At 40.7% G+C, this 20,437-nt stretch overlaps 1 protein-coding gene across 1 annotated transcript; it reads right to left on the bottom strand.

Moving 5' to 3' along the window:
• Positions 1–16,606: 16,606 nt before the first annotated feature.
• LOC117358126 (trace amine-associated receptor 4-like) lies at positions 16,607–17,575 on the bottom strand. Its single transcript, XM_033939683.1, has one exon. The coding sequence runs from the start codon at positions 17,573–17,575 to the stop codon at positions 16,607–16,609; it is 969 nt and encodes a 322-aa protein (XP_033795574.1).
• Positions 17,576–20,437: the final 2,862 nt, after the last annotated feature.

Consider the following 20,437-nt stretch of genomic DNA (forward strand, 5'->3'; position numbering starts at 1 on the left):
TGCACCAAAGCCCATTCAATTCCTATGGCTTTGGTGCATTTGCCGGAAGAGAATCGCTGCCAAGGCTTTGTAAAAGGGGTCCACAATCTCCAAATGTTATTTTATTCTTAGACAAATCTGGGCAATCCAGCCTTTTCTTGAACTCTCTTCACATCCTTCTTGCTTTGGTTGTAGTTTTCATTGGATTATTTTGATTCTGTATGTCAGGGGCTGCCAATTACTTACATATGAAGATTTTAATTAGTAAAAATATTATTAGCTTATTCTTTGATTTGAGAAAATAGGACCTCTCTTTCAGTCCAAACTGCATCTAGCAGCTTACAGAAACCCATTTAAGATACTTGCAGTTTTCACACAAGGTCTTTATCTCACCATTTGGATTTTCAAGTACTTCAGAGATGTTCCAAAGAAAATGACTAAATTGGTATATGATTACACTGAAGAATAAAATGACAAAAAGATTGTCAGAGGCATATCAATCAAAGAAACAGCAGGTTTAGAACTGAACACAAATTTTCTACCAGAAAGAACTCAGATATCTAGGATATCAGACGGATGAGCCTGGTATAAGTTGACATGAAGAAAGTAGATGCTGGAGGCGCGTTCTGCATCCGAATAAGAGTTTCATTGGATATGTTACACCCTGAGGCAGCTAAACAGTGAAACGCTGGCCACCGTTGGTATACCGATCAATGAAGATAAGTTGAAAGTTTTCATCTATCCTATACATATTTTATTATATTTTAACACAGTGCAGTGTCTGGTTTATATTAAGGAGGTTTTTTAGCCAGTGAAGTGAACGCCCCGCCACCGCTATTCCACCATTTGGAGGTGGGAGGGCCCTTGTCTGAGGCTTTTTCCTCCATTTAAAATTGACATTTCGGCCTGCACTGTGTCATTAATTTACCATCTGACATTTTGCATCTTACCATTGTGGAAGTGTTTTTGATTTATTGCTGGTTTTCACAATATCTGAGTCTTTTTGGCTATATATTTAGGAAAGTAGAAAACACGACAGGTATGAAACGAAGGATTTTACCAAATATGTCCATCCTTTAAATGAAACTGTTGAAGGCAGATATGATTTGGTTCTGAGGAACAGTGCAAGATGAGGGATGAAGGATGAGGGAAAGACTAAAGAGGTTAGGGATCTTCAGCTTGAAAAAGAGACAGCTGAGGAGAGATATGATCAAAGTCTACAAAATCCTGAGTGGTGTAAAATGGGTATAAGTGGATCAATTTTTCACTCCATCAAAAATTACAAAGACTAGTGGACATTCGATGAAGTTACAGAGTAATACTTTTAAAAACAATAGGAGGAAATTATTTTTCACTCAGAGAACAGTTAAGCTCTGGAATGTGTTGCCAGAGGATGTGGTAAGAGCGGTTAATGTAGCTGTTTTTCAAAAATGTTTGGACAAGTTCCCGGAGGAAAAGTCCATAAACTGCTGTTGAGACAGACATGGAAGAAGCCACTGCTTGCCCTGGATCAGTGGCATGGAATGCTGCTTATATTTGGGTTTTTGCCAGGTACTTGTGACTTGGATTGGCCTCCATGAAGATGGGATATTGGGCTATATGGACCATTGGTCTGACCTAGTAAGGCTATTTTTATGTTCTTATGTGTCCTGGACTTGAACAGCAGAATTGGAGGAAGTGAACCACACCATTGTGAGCCTCCATGATGTGCACTTTGCCATCACCTCTAAGTGCACTTACCTTTTTTTATATATAACTATTTAAAGATTTTTGAAAAAATAACAATACAAAGCTAACTGAGATCTGGTGAATTAAGCTATATGTTTCTTATGTCATTTTATTATTAATATTTTATTAACAGCATTGAACGTACGGTTATGAAGTTTATAAATACGATGTTATGTTAATAGTCTCATTAAAACAGCCCCACACAATCCCAGCCCCACACAATCCCAGCCTCCCTGAGCACCCTTTTCCTTTACAGCAATCCTACAACCTTCTATCCCCCCTCCCCGATTATGTATCTCAGTTTTCAGTTATTTAGGCCACAGTTCTTCAACCGCCGGTCCGCGGACCGGTGTCGGTCCGCAAAAAAATCTTGCCGGTCCGTGAAGGATATGGGTCCCCGCCGCAACAAAAGGTGCCGGCGTCAGCTGACATGCAACTTCCTGTTGCCGTCGCTATGCCGGGACACCTGCCTTCCACCTTCGGGACTCCTGCCGCGTATGTCTCCTGCTCCTGCCTTTGTCTCCGCACCCCCAGACCAGCAGCGGCAGCTCTCTGTGCTTTTAACTTCGGCACACAACTGCCTCTAAGCAGTATTTTAGCCGTGGTTTCATGAGATAGCCTCGGGTCCTTTGCTAGGCCGTCCCGCTTCGATGATGCGATGTGGGCCGGCCTACCAAAGGCCCAGAGGCTGCCTCATGAAACCGTGACTAAAATACTGCTTAGGAGCAGCTGTGTGCCAAAGTTAAAAGCACACAGAGCTGCCGCTAGCCTACATAGAGGAAACATTTGCTGGGGAGGGAAGGGAGAAAGGGTACTCCTGTTCAAGGGAGGGGAAGGGGGTACTGCTGACAGGGGAGAAGGGAAAGGGAAGGGATGAGAGTTACTGTTGGATAAGGGGAGGAGGAAAGGGAGAAGGGGTACTCCTGGACAAGGGAGGAGAAGGGGATACTGCTGACAGGTGAGAAGGTAAAGGGAAGGGAAGAGAGTTACTGTTGGATAAGGGGAGGAAGAAAGGGAGAAGGTACTGCTGGACAGGGGAGGAGGAAAATTGGAAGGAAACAGCTGGCAGGGAGATTAGACGAGGGGAAGGAGTCAGGATGTAATGGAGAGATCAGATGAGGGAAAGGGGAGAGACAGAGGAATGACAAAGAAGAGAGAGATTGATGCTGGGAAGGGGGGTCGGATGAGAAATAAGGAAAGAGGGACAAAGATGCTAGATCTGGTGAAGGAGAGAGGGGCATAGAAAGAACGCAGATACCATATGGGAGGGGGAGAGGGCAGATAGTGAATGGAAAGAGCTGATGCTGGATTGAAAAGACAGAGGGCAGATGCTGGATGGAAGAGCGTGAAAAGATGATGAAAGCAGAAATCAGAGACGACAAAAGGTAGAAAAAATATTTTTATTTCTATCTTGTGATTAGAATATATCAGATTTAAAATATGTATCCTGCTAGAGCTAATGTTAGACATAACTAGGGAGTGCAAAGCCCAGGCAGTTCTTTAGCTTCCAGCTGGCTTAGGGCTCTCTCTGACCAGGAAGCAGTTGCCCTAGTTGCACTCCCCCTAACACCATTCCTGTCATGCGTAACTGCGGTATTCTGTTAGCATGATATTTGTGTAGCATTCTATAATAATTTGGCTTATTCCGTTTTCTTGATAATAGAGGGGATATATGTGAAGAGGAGGGGAGACGGGGGTTTTGTTGATCCTTGCCCTATATTATTTATATTTATAAAATGACAATTGTACAGAATATTGTTTCTTTTTATACTTTAATTAAATATATTCAATATAAAATCATAACTATTTGAGGCTTGTGCGGATGGGATCAGATAGTTAACGGGACCGAGCTCATGGGGATGGGGCGGCGATGGGGTTTTTAGAAATTTCAGTCTTATTAGTTTGCCGGTCCATGAAATAATTATTTTATTTCCGCTGGTCCATAGGTAAAAAGGTTGAAGAACACTGATCTAGGCCATTCCTCACCTTCCACTTCCAATACAGTTCCCACATCCTCTCATATATATGCCTCTTATGAAACCTCAAAGCTGTTAATTTATTTATCCAATAGTATTATCAAAGTCTTTCTAACACCCTCCCCGATGGAGAGGTCTTACTCCTTTTCCAGAATTCCATCACTGTCATTCAAGCCACTGTCATTCAAGCTTATAACCCTACCCCTGCAGACTAACCACCCTTTTATTTAATAATGTTATAGCTGCATCTAGGATTAGAATTCTGCAACCAGCCTTTCTCAGTAAAGCTGAATTATCCCTCCAAATGAATCTGCATGTTCCCTGTGGCCCGAAGAGTGCAGCACTAGAAGAAGAAAAAAAAAAAAAAAAGAGTAAAAAATATTTGCTCTTGATTTCATTTATTATCCACAAAACAAGCTATTAATATTATGTATGGTGTAGTGCTCAGGAAATGGCTACCATGTAGCGCTATTGTGCTTATTTCTCAATCAAAGATAAGACAGCATATAGAAGAATGGTGTTTAAATGGGTGTTTTTATTTTACCCCTGGTGAAACCAGGATCCCAACTGGGTTATGTTGGTGAATTCACCAAAGTTGAAGCAAGCACAAAAAAAAAAAACACAGCTCCTGAGGTTTGTAATGCTCCAATTTGGGACTCAAAAATCTGGAATATCTTTTCAAAGGTAGCACATTTAGGGCCAGATTCTCCAAGAGGCACCTACAGTTAAAGGACTAGATCGCCAATTTATGGCCAGATTTTCAAAAACTTAGCATGCCTTTAACAATGGTTGCTAAACCAGTTCCATCTGGTTTAGCATAACAGTATTTTACCAGCCAAATTTCAGAACTGCGCTGCATGGTCTTTTCCGAGCTTTCTAGCAGGCTCCGACTCTACCATGCAAATGTAGTAAAATGAGCTCATTAATATTTAAACGACCACTTCAGGTCAGGTGATTAATCTCCTTATACTATGTTTGCAGGCAAAAGTTTTCAGCAGGGTCTGAGCTGTTGTAGCCTTACTTTCTGGTCAGTGCCTGAGAGCTAATTGGCTCAGGCACTGACAGGAAAATAAGGCTTGAAAGCTCAAAACCCCCCTCTCTGTAAATTTTTTTAAAAAGATCCCCCTGATTCTTCCCTCCCTACCACAGATCCCCCCCCCCCCCCCAGGGATGGTTGATGCCCCCCATTCAGCAGGAAGGATGCCCACTTCCTCCTGCCACCAGTGTTCCCTGCCGCCACCTGACAGCCCCCTATACCTTTAAATTGAAGGGCAGCAGGAGGGATGCCCACTAAGCCTCATTTGGTTGCCATCCAGTTTTTGCATTTTCATTTATTTCATTTCTACTCTGTTATCCTTTCTTCTCTGTCATTTTCTTTGTCCATTTCAATGACTTCCTGTCTTTCATCCTACCCTCATTTGACTCCTCGACTTTTCCTCTTCAAATATTTTCTTTTCCTCCTCCCAAAACTATTTTCTTTCCCTTCCCCAGGCATCACTTCCAATCTCTCTCCTTCCACTTCACCAACCTTTTTCTCAATTCTTTTTTTGTTCTCTAAATCTCATCACAGATGCAACAATTAAATGCTTTTAACATTTATTGTGCAAAATTCCCATCAATGTCATACTGTTATTTTTTCATTATTATTACATACATCTGAAATTAAAGATGTATTGACGTACCTAAATCTTTGAAAACATAACCTTCCAGTCATTTTGAACAAGCTTCATTCTGTGTAGTGATAGTGACATCTAGTGATCAGTGCTAAAAATGTAATCACAGATTATTATATAATTAGCATTCATGGTAACTGCGAGAATGACTTGAAAAAGTATTGTAGAAAAAATACTGGGGACTAGAAACATGATCCCAAAAAAGATATGCACAAATGGATTTGCCATTTTTAATTGTGCCTTAAAAAAAAAAAATATATATATATATATATATATAAAATGGATATTTTTTTGTTAAGTATAAGTCAAGCAAGTTCTGATTCATCAAGAATATGCTTTCTTTCCACCAAATTATTTCCCCTTTTATCAAGCTGTATTGGGGTCTATAATTTTCTGGATCACCTCTGTAATACTTTTTAAAAACCGGTGTCATATGAATATAAGAACATAAGAATAGCCTTACTGGGTCAGACCAATAGTCCATCAAGCCGTTCTCACAGTGGCCAATCCAGGTCACTAGTACCTGGCCAAAATCCAAGGAATAGCAATATTCAATGCTACCGATCAAGGGCAAGCAGTGGCTTCCCCCATGTCTTTGTCAATAACAGACTATTGACTTTTCCTACAGGAAATTGTCCAAAACTTTCTAAAAAAAAACCATCTACGCTATCCGCTCTTACCACCCTCCAGTTTTACGGTATTATTATGGATTTTAAAGAAAAATTACAAATTGTTAACAGAGATTTGTTTAAGTTTCTCTGCTTCATCAGAATTGAATACCATTTCTGGTACCAGTAACTCACCCACAGCTTCCTCAGTGAAGACCAAAAAATTAAGTTAATCTCTCTGCTATGGCCTTTTCTTCCCTGAGAGCCTCTTTTACCCCTCGGTAGTCTAGCGGTCCAACTGATTCTCTTCCCGGCTTCTTGCTTTTAATATACCTACAAAAGTTTTTACTGTGTGTTTTTGCTTCCAGTACAATCTTCTTTTCAAGATCTGTCTTTGCCTTCCTTATTAGCGCCTTGAATTTGACTTGCCATTCCTTATGCTGTTTAAAATTATTTTCAGTCAGATCCTTCTTCCACTTTCTGAAGGATTCTCTTTTAGCTCTGTTTTCTTCACCTCCTTTTTTTTAATCCATGAAATATATCTAGTCTGGGCTTCCAGGACAGTATTTTTTAATAACATCCATGCCTGATATAAATTTTTGACCTTTGCAGCTGTTCCTCTAAGTTTCTTTTTTCACCATTTTCCTTATGTTATCATAGTCTCCTTTTTTTTAAATTTCATGCCATTATTTTGGATTTCCTGTGTGAACTGATCATGTTAAGATTACTGTTATTAAGCGGCCCCAGCACCATTATGTCTCACGCCAATTCATGTGCTCCACTAAGACCTAGGTCTGGAACTTTACCTCTTGTCGATTCCTGAACCAGCTGCTCCATAAAGCAATCTTTGATTTTATCAAAGAATTTATCTGCCTAGCATGCCCTGATGTTACATTTAGCTGGTTGTATGCAAAATTTAAGGCACTAGCCTGCTATGTTTAGCGGCCAAATCAGACCACTTAAATACAGTAGCTGGATCTATCTTTGGCCACTATAAACTTAGCCAGCCAGCCCTTATAATTCACATAGATGTGTACAGTAAGTTTGAGTCAGCCAATGATAGACCGATTATTCAATGCCTGACATTGAATATCCGAGCTCAGTGCCAACTATGAGAGCCAGCCCGGTTAACTGCTGTGGTCTGAATATCATCCTCTTTATGGTTTTTTCTGCACTCTTCATCACTGATCATTAGGGTTACCAGATGTCCAGGAAAACCCGGACGTGTCCTCTTTTCAGAGGACTGTCCGGGCTTCCGGACGGACTTTCCAAAATCCGACATTTGTCTGGGTTTTGGAAAGCCCCGATGAGCTCTAGCCATGTCTGGAGAGTCTCTGAGTCTGCGTGGATGCTGTCACCCACATCCGCGCATGCTCCAGGCACTCGAGACACAGCCGGAGCTCATCCAGACAACGAGATGAGGCTTTGTGGGGGCAGGCCTGGGAGTGGAATGGGGCGGGGCTGGGGGCAGAACTGGGTGGGGTTGAAGGTAGAACAGGGGGCAGGGTCATGTGTCCGGTGGTTCTCAGAGAAAAATATGGTAACCCTACTGATCATACAAACTGGGGGAAAGCCCTCAAGCCTAAGCCTTAGAACCTATAGATCCTAGCCCTCCAATACTCAGCCAGCAGTTGTTAGCATTGTTTTTTTTATTTTCAAGAAGAATACACAAACAACACAATACAATCCACACTGGATCGAGTACAAATAAGCCCGGAGCAAAATAACAGTCCCATGCCCCCAAATGCCCTAGCTCCCACCCCCACCCCAGATACATAAACCATAAACCGTTGATCATCACCAGCTAAATTATCCCCTAGCATTCAGTGCCGGACCATGTCTGGGCACAGGCACTGAATATTGGGGGATAATTCTGGGCAGCCTATTGTTTCTTCCCTAAGTGTGCCTTTTCTCAAATATTGTAGTTCCTTCCTTCTTTCCCAATTGTGTGCAATTCGTCTATATGTTTTTGTACGTGTCTACTAACCCAACATGGTTTTGTATAATATTTTAACTCTAATTGTTTTGTTCTTTTAAATATATTTCTTTTTATTATTGTTGTGCACCGCCTAGAAATTTGAATAAGCGGTATAAAAAATGTTTTAAATAAACTTGAAACTTGAAACTTGATGTGGCCTTGGCTGAATATCGGGCCATGCCCGCATAACTTTTTAATTTTGTTTTATTATTTGTTTTTAAAAAAAACAAAACCAGCCCTGGAGCACTTGACCCCCCTTCCCAAGAATGCCCCCCTTTTCCCTCCCCCTTCCCCAGTCTGCGACAAAAGCTCCCCACCTAAAGGCCCCTGAACCCAGCTGTCCATGAAGCACCCCCCCCCAGGCTTATATGAATCCATGGTGGTCTAGTGAGTTCACTGAGGCAGGAAGCAGTCCCTCGCTCCTACCCCTTGCAATACCTTCTCAAAATGGCTGCTACTACCTCTTGCAGGATTCTGTTAGAGAGAAATGAGCAGAAGATAGCTCACCACTAACTCAGGGTATTGTTCTAATATTGCATTCAGTCATTGGACCCACTATTATCCTGAGAATTTATTGAGCAATTGAAGTGAAGTTCTGCTCTGCAGCCTTACTATTTCTAGGACTCTATCTCATTCCCAAGATATATGAAGGCAGGCCTCACTAAAATCCATACTTACCTCTCCATTGCCCTCTGGATCTTCTTTAATCCATAGAAAGCTTGGAGATGGAAGAATCACATCCTCTACCTCTTGAAAAAATATCAGCTTCTTCTGGAGAACAGCTTTGGCCAGGAGAAGGTGTTTCTCCTAATTAAGGGCCCCTTTTACAAAACCGCTCTAGCAATTCTCCTGTGGCAAATGCACTGAAGCTCATTCAGGTCCCTTGGGCTTCGGTGCATTTGCCAAGTGATAATCTCTACCGCAGGTTTGTAAAAGGGGCCCTAAAAGTTCTGAAGTTTATTAGTCTCCAAGTTTGCAAACTATGTCCTTCTTTTGTAGGTGGTACAGAAAGTCATGAGGAAAAATATGGGGATAATGCTAGTTATACCAATAAAAACTCTTATTCGTGATTTTAGACGGTGACTGGCATTTCTTCTTTCACAAATTCAAGGCATTCCTTTTCTCTGTACTCTTCTCACCCTTGCTTTTCATACATGTTACGAAAGGCTGGACTAATGAACTTTACCAGTCTTTTAATTCTGAGTCTCCAACCACAAGGAGATCTTTCCAACATCTGTTTCAGATGCTCTCAGCCCTATTCTATGTTCTGATATTCTGTGTAATATCTGTATTCTTACCTTTTCCCTTCTTCCTCTTTTTACTCCTCAGCTGAAAACACATCCCAGCCCTGTGGAGTATAATTTTATAAAGGGACATCTTTTATAAAATCACATAGGAGCCTGGGGGAGGAGGTGAGTCTTATTTGCAATTTCAATGTGGAAATTCTTGCATTTACACATGGAAATGACATCAATGTATAAATGGAAACTTTCAAAAGAACTCAAATTATATGTGGATGTTATAATACTTAGAAATTTCAAGGGGTGTGGTTTGGGCATTAGCTAGGCAGGTCAAAATTATCCATGTGTATTCCCCTTTTCATAAAAGGAATGCACATGTAGGACCTCATATGTCCATGTGGGGATTTACAGCTTCTCCCTAGCATAGAGAGGTTTTAAAAAGAGCTTGTTTTGGTCAGCTCTGTACAGAAAGAGTATAAGGGAGATATCCTTCTTATTCCTCAATTATTTTCACTTCCATAATGAAACTAATGGCCTCTTTTATTAAACTGCGCTAGCAGTTTTTAACACAGAGAGCCGCGCTGAATGGCCCGCGCTGCTCCTGACACTCATAGGAACTCTATGAGCGTCGGGAGCCACGCGGGCCTTTCATCGCAGCTCACCGCGCTACAAACTGCTAGAGCAGTTTAATAGAAGAGGTGGTAAATATTATGGTCTCTGTATTTAATTACTAGCATTCACATATACCGATCTGCACAATGGCTCACACACAGGTATAAGTGCTGAAAGATCAACTTATTGTATATGTGTGTAACCCTGGTCTCACTCACACAGTCTCGGGGCACCAGCTAGCTCTTAGGGGCAGGTACCCATGACCAGGGCAAATAAAAATAAAGTTTGAGTTTGAGCTGGGTGTAGGCTGGGGCCAGATTTACTCTGGTAGGCCAAAGGATTACTTTTCCCATTGTTCTATCACTCCACACAGTCTATTACTTAATTGGAAGTAATCAAGCTAAGACAGATGGGAAATTGATAACTTGAACTTTACTTGAATCTTGATTGGCAGTTCTAACCTTCAAACTATTTACAACTAGGTCAGAATGTCCATTTATAAGTCAGACCAATGAAATGGTGTGGTAGCCGTGTTAGTCCACTGTTTGAGATAATATATAAAATTAAATAGAAATAAAAGAAAAGGAATAAAAATAATGCCTTTTTTGTTGGACTTAATGCATTGTTTGATTAGCTTAGGAAGGTAGCCTTTCCTTTTAAGATCAGAAATAAGCAAATATTGGCAACTGCCAGTATACAATATATAAGTGAAACATCAAAGCATTTCGGTGATAGCCCCAAATGGAAGAGGGGTGAGTATGGTGAAAAGAAAAAAAGGTGGGTGAGACAGACATGGGCAGTAGACAAGGAGTTAAAGTCGTAAATATTCATGGCCTATAATGGGATAGGAAGCCAAAGTCCTTTTTAAGTCCTGTTTTGTGGGCGTCAAAATATTTTATAACTGTTTTCTAAAGTTTTACATTCCTGGATTGTTTTAAAGCATTCTCACCATAAAATCACAGAGGTGATATCCTGGCAGACATTGCAGTTTTTAATATATCTGTGTAAATAAATCCTAGTTTTTAGAATCCGGCTTTTTTCCCCAGTGTAGCATCCTTCTTTACACATCTTGCATTGAATGATATATGCTACATTAGAAGATGAGCATGTGTAGGATTCCCTTATGTTTTATCCATGTGATAGATTATGTGGTCCTGTGAAATATGTTGGCAAAGTTTGTAGTTTGGTGTATTGTAGATTTGTGTTAGGAATGTGTTTTTCACCAGCTTTTGTTTAAGATTAGGTGGCTGTTGGAAGGCCAGTATGGATGGAGCTGGGAATATTTTTTTCAGCAATTCCTCCTCCTATAGTAATAGTTGTAGATCTTTTATCATTTTTCTGTTTTTCTAGCTGTGTTTTCTATGTCACCACCAGGGGGAATCATTATGTGTGTTTTATTTTTTTGATTTTGTACTGCAATAGGTTTCCTTTGGGTATTTCAATGGAAGAGGGGATATTCTTGGAAATAATTTTGGAATTGTATCCTTTTTGTTTAAAAGATTCAGTCAGGGTTTTGAGATGTTTGTCTCTGTCTCTTGGGTTAGAGTAGATATAGTAGTATCGTGTGGCTTGGCTGTGAATAATGGATTTTTTTGTATATGAGTTGTGGAGATAGCTGCAAATGTCCGTAGGTTTCCTGTAAATTGATGTTTATATATAGCTATTGTTGATAGAAACTGTGGTGTCAAGAAAGTTGACTATTTCTGAAGAGCAGTCAGTTTTGAATTTGATTGTTGACTGATGTATATTGAAAGAACTGCACAAATGTTTGAGTCTCTTCTCCCTCATTAAAATCACTTCAATATATAAATAGTATTTTAGGGGGTTTGTCTGATATGTATCCAGAAATGTCTCTTCCAGTTCTGCCTTGAAGAGGTTTGCTTATTGTGGTGTCCTCCTTGTGCCCATAGCAGTGACCATGATTTACAAATAGATCTCATTGTTGAAGTGGAAATGGATTTGTTGAGTTAAAAATGAATTTGATTAATGTTGTAATAGCTTCAGGGGAGTATTGGTGGTCAAGGGTTGATATTTTTAGGAATTTTTCACATGCAGATATGCCATCTGTATGAGGAATATTGTTGTACATTTGGTGGTAGCTGTTTGATGTTTAATTTGTTCAGGAAGTTCATGGTGTCTTGTATGAAGTTCTTTGTCATGCACTAGGAGGTTTAGAATATCCTCCATAAGTCCAGATATTTCATCAGTGAGTGTGCCAGTACAAGATATGATTGGTCTGCCAGGGTTGTTTGGTTTATAGATTTTAGGTATCATATAGAACATGCCCACAGATTACAAAGTAAAGTATATTGATACAAGATCCTTGGAATGTGTCGCATTAGGGTAAAAACTTGCATTGAAAAATCTTGCACTATAACTATGGCAAATTTAACCTGTAAACTGTATATTGGTATTAGATCCCTAGTATGTGTCGAGATAGGATTAAAAACTTGTATTACTACTACTATTATTTCTATAGCGCTACCAGACGTATGCAGCGCTGTACAGTCACGAAGAAGACAGTCCCTGCTCAAAGGAGCTTAAAATCTAAACGGATAAGACAGATAAACAGGATGTCATGGATACCGTTAAGGGGAACGGTTAATCTGCTGGCTGGGTTGGTGGGCAGCGGGGAGTAGGGTTATGGATTGAAGGCTGTATCAAAAAGGTGGGTTTTCAGTCTGCTTTTAAACAACGGGAGGGAAGGGGCTTGGCGGACAAACTCGGGCAATATATTCCAGGCATAGGGGGCAGCTAGATGAAAGGAACAAAGTCTGGAATTGGCAGTGGAGGAAAAGGGTACAGCTAAGAGTGGCTTATCTGTGGAATGGAGTTCTTTGGGAGGTGTATAAGGAGAGAGAGGAGAGATATTGAAAAATCTTGCACTGTAACTATGGCAATTTGTAACCTGTAAACTGTATATTGGTATTAGATCCCTAGTATGTATCGAGTTAGGATAAAAACATGTATTGAAAACTTGTAGTTAGGGCAAGATTTAACCTGTTAACTATATATTATGAATGTTAACCAGTAACCCGTTCTGGGGAGAATGGGATAGAAAACGAATTAAATAAATAAAATAAATATGTGCTTTGGAACTATTTTGATAAGATTTTTCAACATAAGAACATGTTGCTGCTGGGTCAGACCAGTGGTCCATCGTGCCCAGCAGTCCGCTCACGCAGCGGTCCCTAGGTCAAAGATCAGTGCCCTAACTGAGACCAGCCCTACCTGCATACGTTCTGGTTCAGCAGGAACTTGTCTAACTTCGTCTTGAATCCCTGGAGGGCGTTTTCCCCTATAACAGCCTCCGGAAGTGTGTTCCAGTTTAGTATAATTCTTCAGTCAGTTTCTTATAATATTTGTTGTCTGTATCATTCTTGAATGTATTTCTGTGTGTCCATGATCACTACAAAGCCTCTTTTGTCTGCAGGTTTGAGGACAATGTTTTGATTATTTTGTAAGCTTTTTATGGCAGCTCTTTCCAATGGAGAAAGGTTGCACAGAATTTTCTTTTGTTTGCTATGTCTGAAACTTTCAATGTAGTAGTCTAATTTTTTTTAGAACATAAGAATAGCCTTACTGGGTAAGACCAATGGTCCATCAAGCCCAGTAGCCCGTTCTCACTCCACTCCAGGTCCTATGCTACCGATCCAGGGCAAGCAGTGGCTTCCCCCCTGTCTTTCTCAATAACAGCCTATAGACTTTTCCTCCAGGAACTTGTCCAAACCTTTCTTAAAACCAGTTGTGCTATCCGCTCTTACCACAACCTCTGGCAATGCGTTCCAGAGTTTAACTATTCTCTGAGTGAAAAAAATAAATTCTTCCTATTGGTTTTAAAAGCATTTCCCTGTAACTTCATCCAACCTGCAGACAAAAGAGGCTCTCTAGCAATCACACAGAAATACATTCAAGAAGGATACAGTCAGCTCTCAGGCAATGCATACTTTGTGGTATGAGCTTTAGCAATCATGTGGATCTTGTGGCTTATACTGTGAGACTGGCCTTGCTCACAGGAAGGTGATGGTATATGAAGCACTGTCTATTGCGCCTGCCAAGCATGTGGAAACTGAATGTAAACTACCATCTGTGCTGTTGCTGTCTCTGTAGGTCAGCTGGTTTATTATGCAAAGTCAACCCAAGCTGTTGCCTTGTTCAACTACACAATTTGCACAGTATAATGTGCTTGTCCTGGAAAACATGGAAGATCATTGGTAACAATGTTGTGAAAGATCTTTTCTTAAAATTAAAAAAAAAACTACTTCCATAGGCACCGACATTTCAATGTGATTGGGAGTACAAACAGAAGTACTACCAAGGGCCATCAATTTTGGGACAAGCTCTTTATGACTGGACTCAACACAGACCATGTTTTGGCATAGAAACGCCTGCATCAGGGGTCAAACAAATGATGTGATACCTTAAGAACAGTCAAGGTTATGCAATCCCAATTTTATAAATGAAAAGCCTAGATGATGCTGAGGCAAAAGTCAGAACCCAAAACTTCTTTCGCACATGAAGTGCAACACCATGAGTCAGTGTTCTCACAGTTTATGCTGAGACGTGGTCCATGTTGGGTCCGCTAATAAATAGCTTTGGATTGGCCCAAATTTGACTGCCCTTGGTGCTCCTTCTGTTTGAACTCCGTGATGTGTACGTTGACCCTTTTCTTGCTGCTGTTAAAATGATTGGGAATGTCAAACACAATACAAACTACCCCTTCCTAGGCATAAAGAACTTGCTTAATCTCGGGGGTGCTCAACACCCACAGAACTGGCTATCTTCTTAAAGTTTTACAATATACTTATAGGCAATCTGCACGTAAATTCAACCTTAAAGGGGCAAATTAAAAGTGTACAATTAGAAGCTTTTTCCTCTTCATCCCTCCCCAGTTCTAAAAATGGTCATTCAAAAGTTATGTGTGGAAATTTGGGCATGCAATTTCAATTGAGCAACAACTGAGCACTAGCAATTCATTGGTGTTAATGGACAACAGCTTGAATTTATGAGTGCATCTTTCTGGGTGCTATTCTAAAAGGATGCACTCATAAGCTTTCTTGTGTTTTATTGAAAAGGAAGCATGATCATAGGAGGGACGTGGGTGGGTCAGGAATCTGGGGGATCTGCCCCTAATTTAGGCATGAAAATTTATAGCAGGTTTCAGTTTGTGTAAATCCTTCAGTTCATGCAGACCCCAGTGATAAGCATCAGTCTATAAACAGCAGCACTCATTTTGGGGGGAGGGGGCACTGACTCTAGTCCCATTTGTGTTTTATTTATTTGTTTTAAAAAAATTATATTTCACTCTATCAACATTTCTAGGCAGATTCCAACAAACATACGTACCATATATACTTTAAGATAAAATTAGATTTTGGGGCCCCAAAAATGGGGGTCTCGGTTTATATTTGGGTCAGCGCCCCCCTCACAGACCTGTTGCAGGCCTCCACAGGGCCTGCCATAAGACCTGGTGGTCCAGCGGTGGGCTGGTACAGGAGGCATCCCTCTTATCTCGGCCGACTCTAAGAACTTTTACCACCCTCTCACTTCCTCAGCATACTTTTTAAATGCCTGGTGGTCCAGAGGAGAGCAGGAACAATCTTTCTTCTCTCCTTCCCCAAAGAGAGTCACTAACTGAATGGCTGCCATGAGTTCTCATGGCAACCGCAAGACTGCAGGGAACTTGTGAGGTTGTTGCGAGAACTTGTGGCAGCTATTCAGCTAGCGGCTCTCTGTGGGACAGGAGTGAAGAAAGATCATTCTTGCTTGACCACCAGGGATTTAAAAGGTATGCTGGGGAGGCGGGACGGAGGTAAAAAGTTCTCGGAGTTGGCTGGGACAGGAAGCGGGAGAGATCTCTCCTGTCTCAGCCTACCACTGGACCAATAGGAATTTAGAAGTTATGCCAGAGAGGCGGGAGAGAGGTAAAGGTTCTTAGGAAAGGAGGGAGGGGGCCAGGTAAAGAGCCTGGCAGGGCAGGGGAGGAAGTGATGGGGTGCGAGCTGCAGGGCATTGCACTGAATTATTAATAACCCCCCCCCTCCAGTTTATATTCAAGTCAATCTTTTTCCTCCTTTTTTGGAGGAAAAAGGGTTACCTCAGTTTATATTTGGCTCAGTTTATATTCAAGTATATACAGTAATTTAAAACAAATACATTAAAACAGCAATTACTTATTAAACTTCTAAACACTTAGGACTCCTTTTACTAAGGTGCGCTAGCGTTTTTAGCGCACGTAGCAGATTAGCGCACGCTAACCCTGCGCTACGCGGCTAGAACTAACGCCAGCTCAATGCTGGTGTTAGCGTCTAGTGCACACGGCATTGTAGCGTGTGGTATTCCACGCGTTAATGCCCTAACGCAGCTTAATAAAAGGAGCCCTTCATTTGGAATAACAGTAAAGGGAGGGAGGGAGGACGGGAGGGATTATAAGATAGAAGGTTTATTCTAATCAATATTTGTTATATATAAGTGCTTCTATGAGATTAGTTTATTGTATTTGATTGCACTTTCTGTATGTATGTTTTTCAAAATCAATAAAAATAGCTAGAAAATCAGCATTGATATACTTCCCTAAAGAAAAATGTTTTCAACATAATCTTGAAGCAGTCAACATCACCAAGTCCTCACAGTTGCTCAGGTAACTGGCTCCATAACTGTATTGCCAAATGTAAATTTAGATGTCACCATGTCTTTCAGGCAGCCGTTTCTACTGCTATCTTCTTAGAACAGCAAAGCACAATTGTTACTTAACTTTTTGCAAAAAGGTTCAAAGTAGAAGAGTCTGGCGAAAAAAGCAATCCAGTGAATATTATTTTAATGCTTTGCGAAACCAGGGATAAAACAAGCCATAGATGATGGGATTGAACGTAGAATTGAAGTATCCCAACCATAGGAAGGCATTATAAAGATCTTCAGGAGTAGAGAAATTTATAAAAGGATCTGTTATAGTAAGGATAAAGAATGGTAACCAACATAAGATAAACACCCCCATTACAATACTCAATGTCTTGGCAGCTTTACTTTCTTTTTTCACTGATACTTTTTTTGTCTCGGATAAGGAAGCAGCTGGAAACTTTTCTGTTTTTCTGGCTTGCTTTCTTGCCACAGTAAATATGTGTATATAAATACCTATCATCACAGTGCCTGGGATGAAGAAGGCTATTAATGAAGCCAGCACTCCCCACATTTTATTAAATATGAGTGAACAAAAACCAATACAGGAAGTGGAAGCTACATAATCCTGAATCCCATCTGTATTCAATTCAGATAAAACCAGGCCAAAAGCAAAGAAGCACGGAATTGACCAGCTAATGAATAAAAATCCCACAATTACGGGGATGGTTATTTTTGAGATGTAGTGCAGTGGTTGACACACCGCATAGTAACAGTCAACGGAAATAAAGCAGAGGTGAAAAATTGAGGTTGTACAGAGCATGATATCACAGCAAGTGTGGAACGTACAGAACCTGTCTCCAAAATACCAACAGGAATCAATCGATCTCACCATACTGTAGGGCATTACCAGGAAACCAAGGAGAAAATCAGTTGTGGCCAGCGAGAGAAGTAAGAAGTTAGTTGGGGAGTGGAGCTGTCTGAAATGGGAGATTGAAATGATCACAACCAAGTTCCCCCCCATTGTGAGTATAATAGCTACCAACATAATCATATACAGTGCTGAAAGACTGATTAGATACCTAATTTTCTTAGGACAGGCACCACTCACAAAGTCAAAACAATACTGCAAGTTCTGTGGATTCCACTTATTGGAAGAATTCATTCTTCAGTGCTTTCTGTTGAATCGGGTTCCAAAGCCTAGTGTGTTATCACAAGGCTATAAATATTCCTGTGAAGCAAAAAAAAAAAAAAAAAGAGAGAATTAGTGGTACTTTTGTGTGTTACTGTCACGATGGTCTATTCAAACTGTTCCAAAATTTATAACTCTAATCAGTTTTTATTTGTGGGTTGTGGTTCACACTTGATTGTACGATTTATTTTTATTTATTTTTTGAACTTTGAAGACGCGTGACTCATTGCCTAGTGGTTAGAGCAGCAGGCTGAGAACCAAGGAAGTCAGAGTTTAAAGCCTTCTTCTCTGAATGACCCTCCCTGTGACCTTGGGCAAATCACTTCACCATCCATTGCCTTAGCTGCAACTTTAATTCTAAACTCACTTGGATATAAAAATAAATACAATATTTGAACTGCAACATACCTTGTGCACAGTTTTAAAACAAATGAGTAATTAAACCTAAAATCCAAATCCATCCAGCTACTATTCCTACACTAGTTAAATTTTAATTTATTTTCATCAAGGTATAACTCTGGAACTCAACATTTTATGTAGACACAATGGGACTGATTCTCTAAATGGGCATCCCTATTGTAGGCCATCTGGTAGCCAATCAAGACACACATTTTTGTTTTTTAAACCAGAGGCAGGCCATCTAAACTGTAGGCATTTGCCGCAGGAAGGCGCCTTGGGATACTTAAGCTTGTCAAAGGCTGGGTAAGGGCATGGTTTCACCCAGAAGTGGCCATGGGCGAGCTTAAGTGACCATATGCATTTCCCTAGGGCTGCGACAGATGCCTGAAATGTAGGCCAGCAAAATGCTAAAATTAGACATGGCTGGCTGAGTTGATCATGGCAAGGGAAGCCCCAGTCAGCTGAGCCGGCAGAACTACCCAAAGCCACGGCTTCGGGCAGTTCTATTGGCTCAGCTGATCGGGGGGGGAGGGGGGAATACTCCCGCTACAATCAGCTGAGCTGGCTGCGGCAGGGGACCACACACAAGTACCCCCCAAATCGGCCCACTCTCTCCTGCCTAACAACACTGACATTGCAATTAGCAGGAGGGATGCCCACTCCTTCCTGTCACACCCCCAACTCCAAACACCCCCCCCTCTCCCAGAAAGTAACCCAGCTTGATCAGCCTCTCTTAACTTTTCCAGATATTTTTGCCTGTCTGGCTCTTTCTGCAATCTTTTGCAGTTTATGAAAGATAAAAACTGATAAATCATCTGAACTATATGGTTTACATCCCAGGGTATTGAAAGAACTCAGGCATGAAATTGTTGATCTGTTAGTGATCTGTAATCCTATTGCTAAAATCATCTATAGTACTTGAAGATTGCAGGGTTCTAGGGGTGATGCAGGAAATTACAAATCAGTGAGCTGGGAAAAATAATTTAAACCATTATAAAAATAAAATTACAGAACATGTAGACAAATGGTTTACTGTGATAGTCAACATAGGTTCAGCCAAGGGAGGTTTTGCCTCACCAATTTGTTTGACTTTGAAGGTGTGAATAAATGTGTGGATAAAAGTGAGCCAGCAGATGTAGTATATCTAGAATTTCAGAAAGCTTTTTACAAATTCCTCATGAGAGGCTCCTGAGAAAATTAAAGTGTCATGGGATAGGTGGCAAAGTTCAGTTGTGGATTAGGAATTGGTTATCAGATAGAGAACACAGGGTAGAGTTAAATGGTCATTTTTCTCAATGGAGGAGTAAACAGGGGAGTGCCACAGGGGTCTGTACTAGGACCAGTGCTATTCAACTTATTTATAAATGATTTGTAAATTGGAATGATGAGTGAGGTGATTAAATTTGCAGATGACACTAAACTGTTCAAAGTTGTTAAAATGCATGCGGATTGAGAAAAATTGCAGGCGGACCTTAGGAAATTGGAAGACTGGGCGTCCAAATGGCAGATGAAATTTAATGTGGACAAATGCAAAGTGATGCACAATGGGAAGATTAACCTGAATCACAGTTACTGGATGCTAGGGTACACCTTGGGGATTAGCGCCCAAGAAAAGGATCTGGGTATCATCGTAGACAATACAATAAAACCTCCCACCCAATGTGTAGCGGCGGCCAAGAAACAAATAGGATGCTAAGAATTATTTAAAAAAGGGATGGTTAACAAGACTAAGAATGTTATAATGCCCCTGTATCACTCCATGGTGTGACCTCATCTGGAGTATTGCGTTCAATTCTGGTCTCCTTATCTCAAAAAAGATATAGTTGCATTAGAAAAGGTTCAAAGAAGAGCGACCAAGATGATAAAAGAGATGGAACTCCTCTCATATGAGGATAGCCTAAAATGGTAAGAGCTGTTCAGCTTGGAAAAGAGACGGCTGAGGTGAGATATGATTGAAGTCTACAAAATCCTGAGTGGAGTAGAATAGGTACGAGTGGATCGATTTTTTACTCCATAAAAAATTACAAAGACTAAGGGAAACTCAATGAAGTTACAGGGAAATACTTTTAAAACCAATAGAAGGAAATCATTTTCACTTCGAGGTTGCCAGAGGTTGTGGTAAGAGTGGATTGTGTAGCTAGTTTTAAGAAAGATTAGGACAAGTTCCTGGAGGAAAAGTCCATAGTCTGTTATTGAGAAAGACATGGGGGAAGCCATTGCTTGCCTTGGATCGCTACTCCTTGGGTTTTGGTCAGGTACTAGTGACCTGGATTGGCCACCGTGAGAACAGGTTACTGGGCTTGATGGACCATTGGTCTGACCCAGTAAGGCTATTCTTATGCTCTTATGACTTTCCATTTTTTTAGTATCATAGGAAAAATAGCTTATGAAAAAGCTGGAAACTCATTGGACTAACCCCCTCTTCTATGAAACCAC

Source organism: Geotrypetes seraphini, chromosome 3, assembly GCF_902459505.1.
Source record: "Geotrypetes seraphini chromosome 3, aGeoSer1.1, whole genome shotgun sequence".
Taxonomy (NCBI): Eukaryota; Metazoa; Chordata; class Amphibia; order Gymnophiona; family Dermophiidae; genus Geotrypetes; species Geotrypetes seraphini.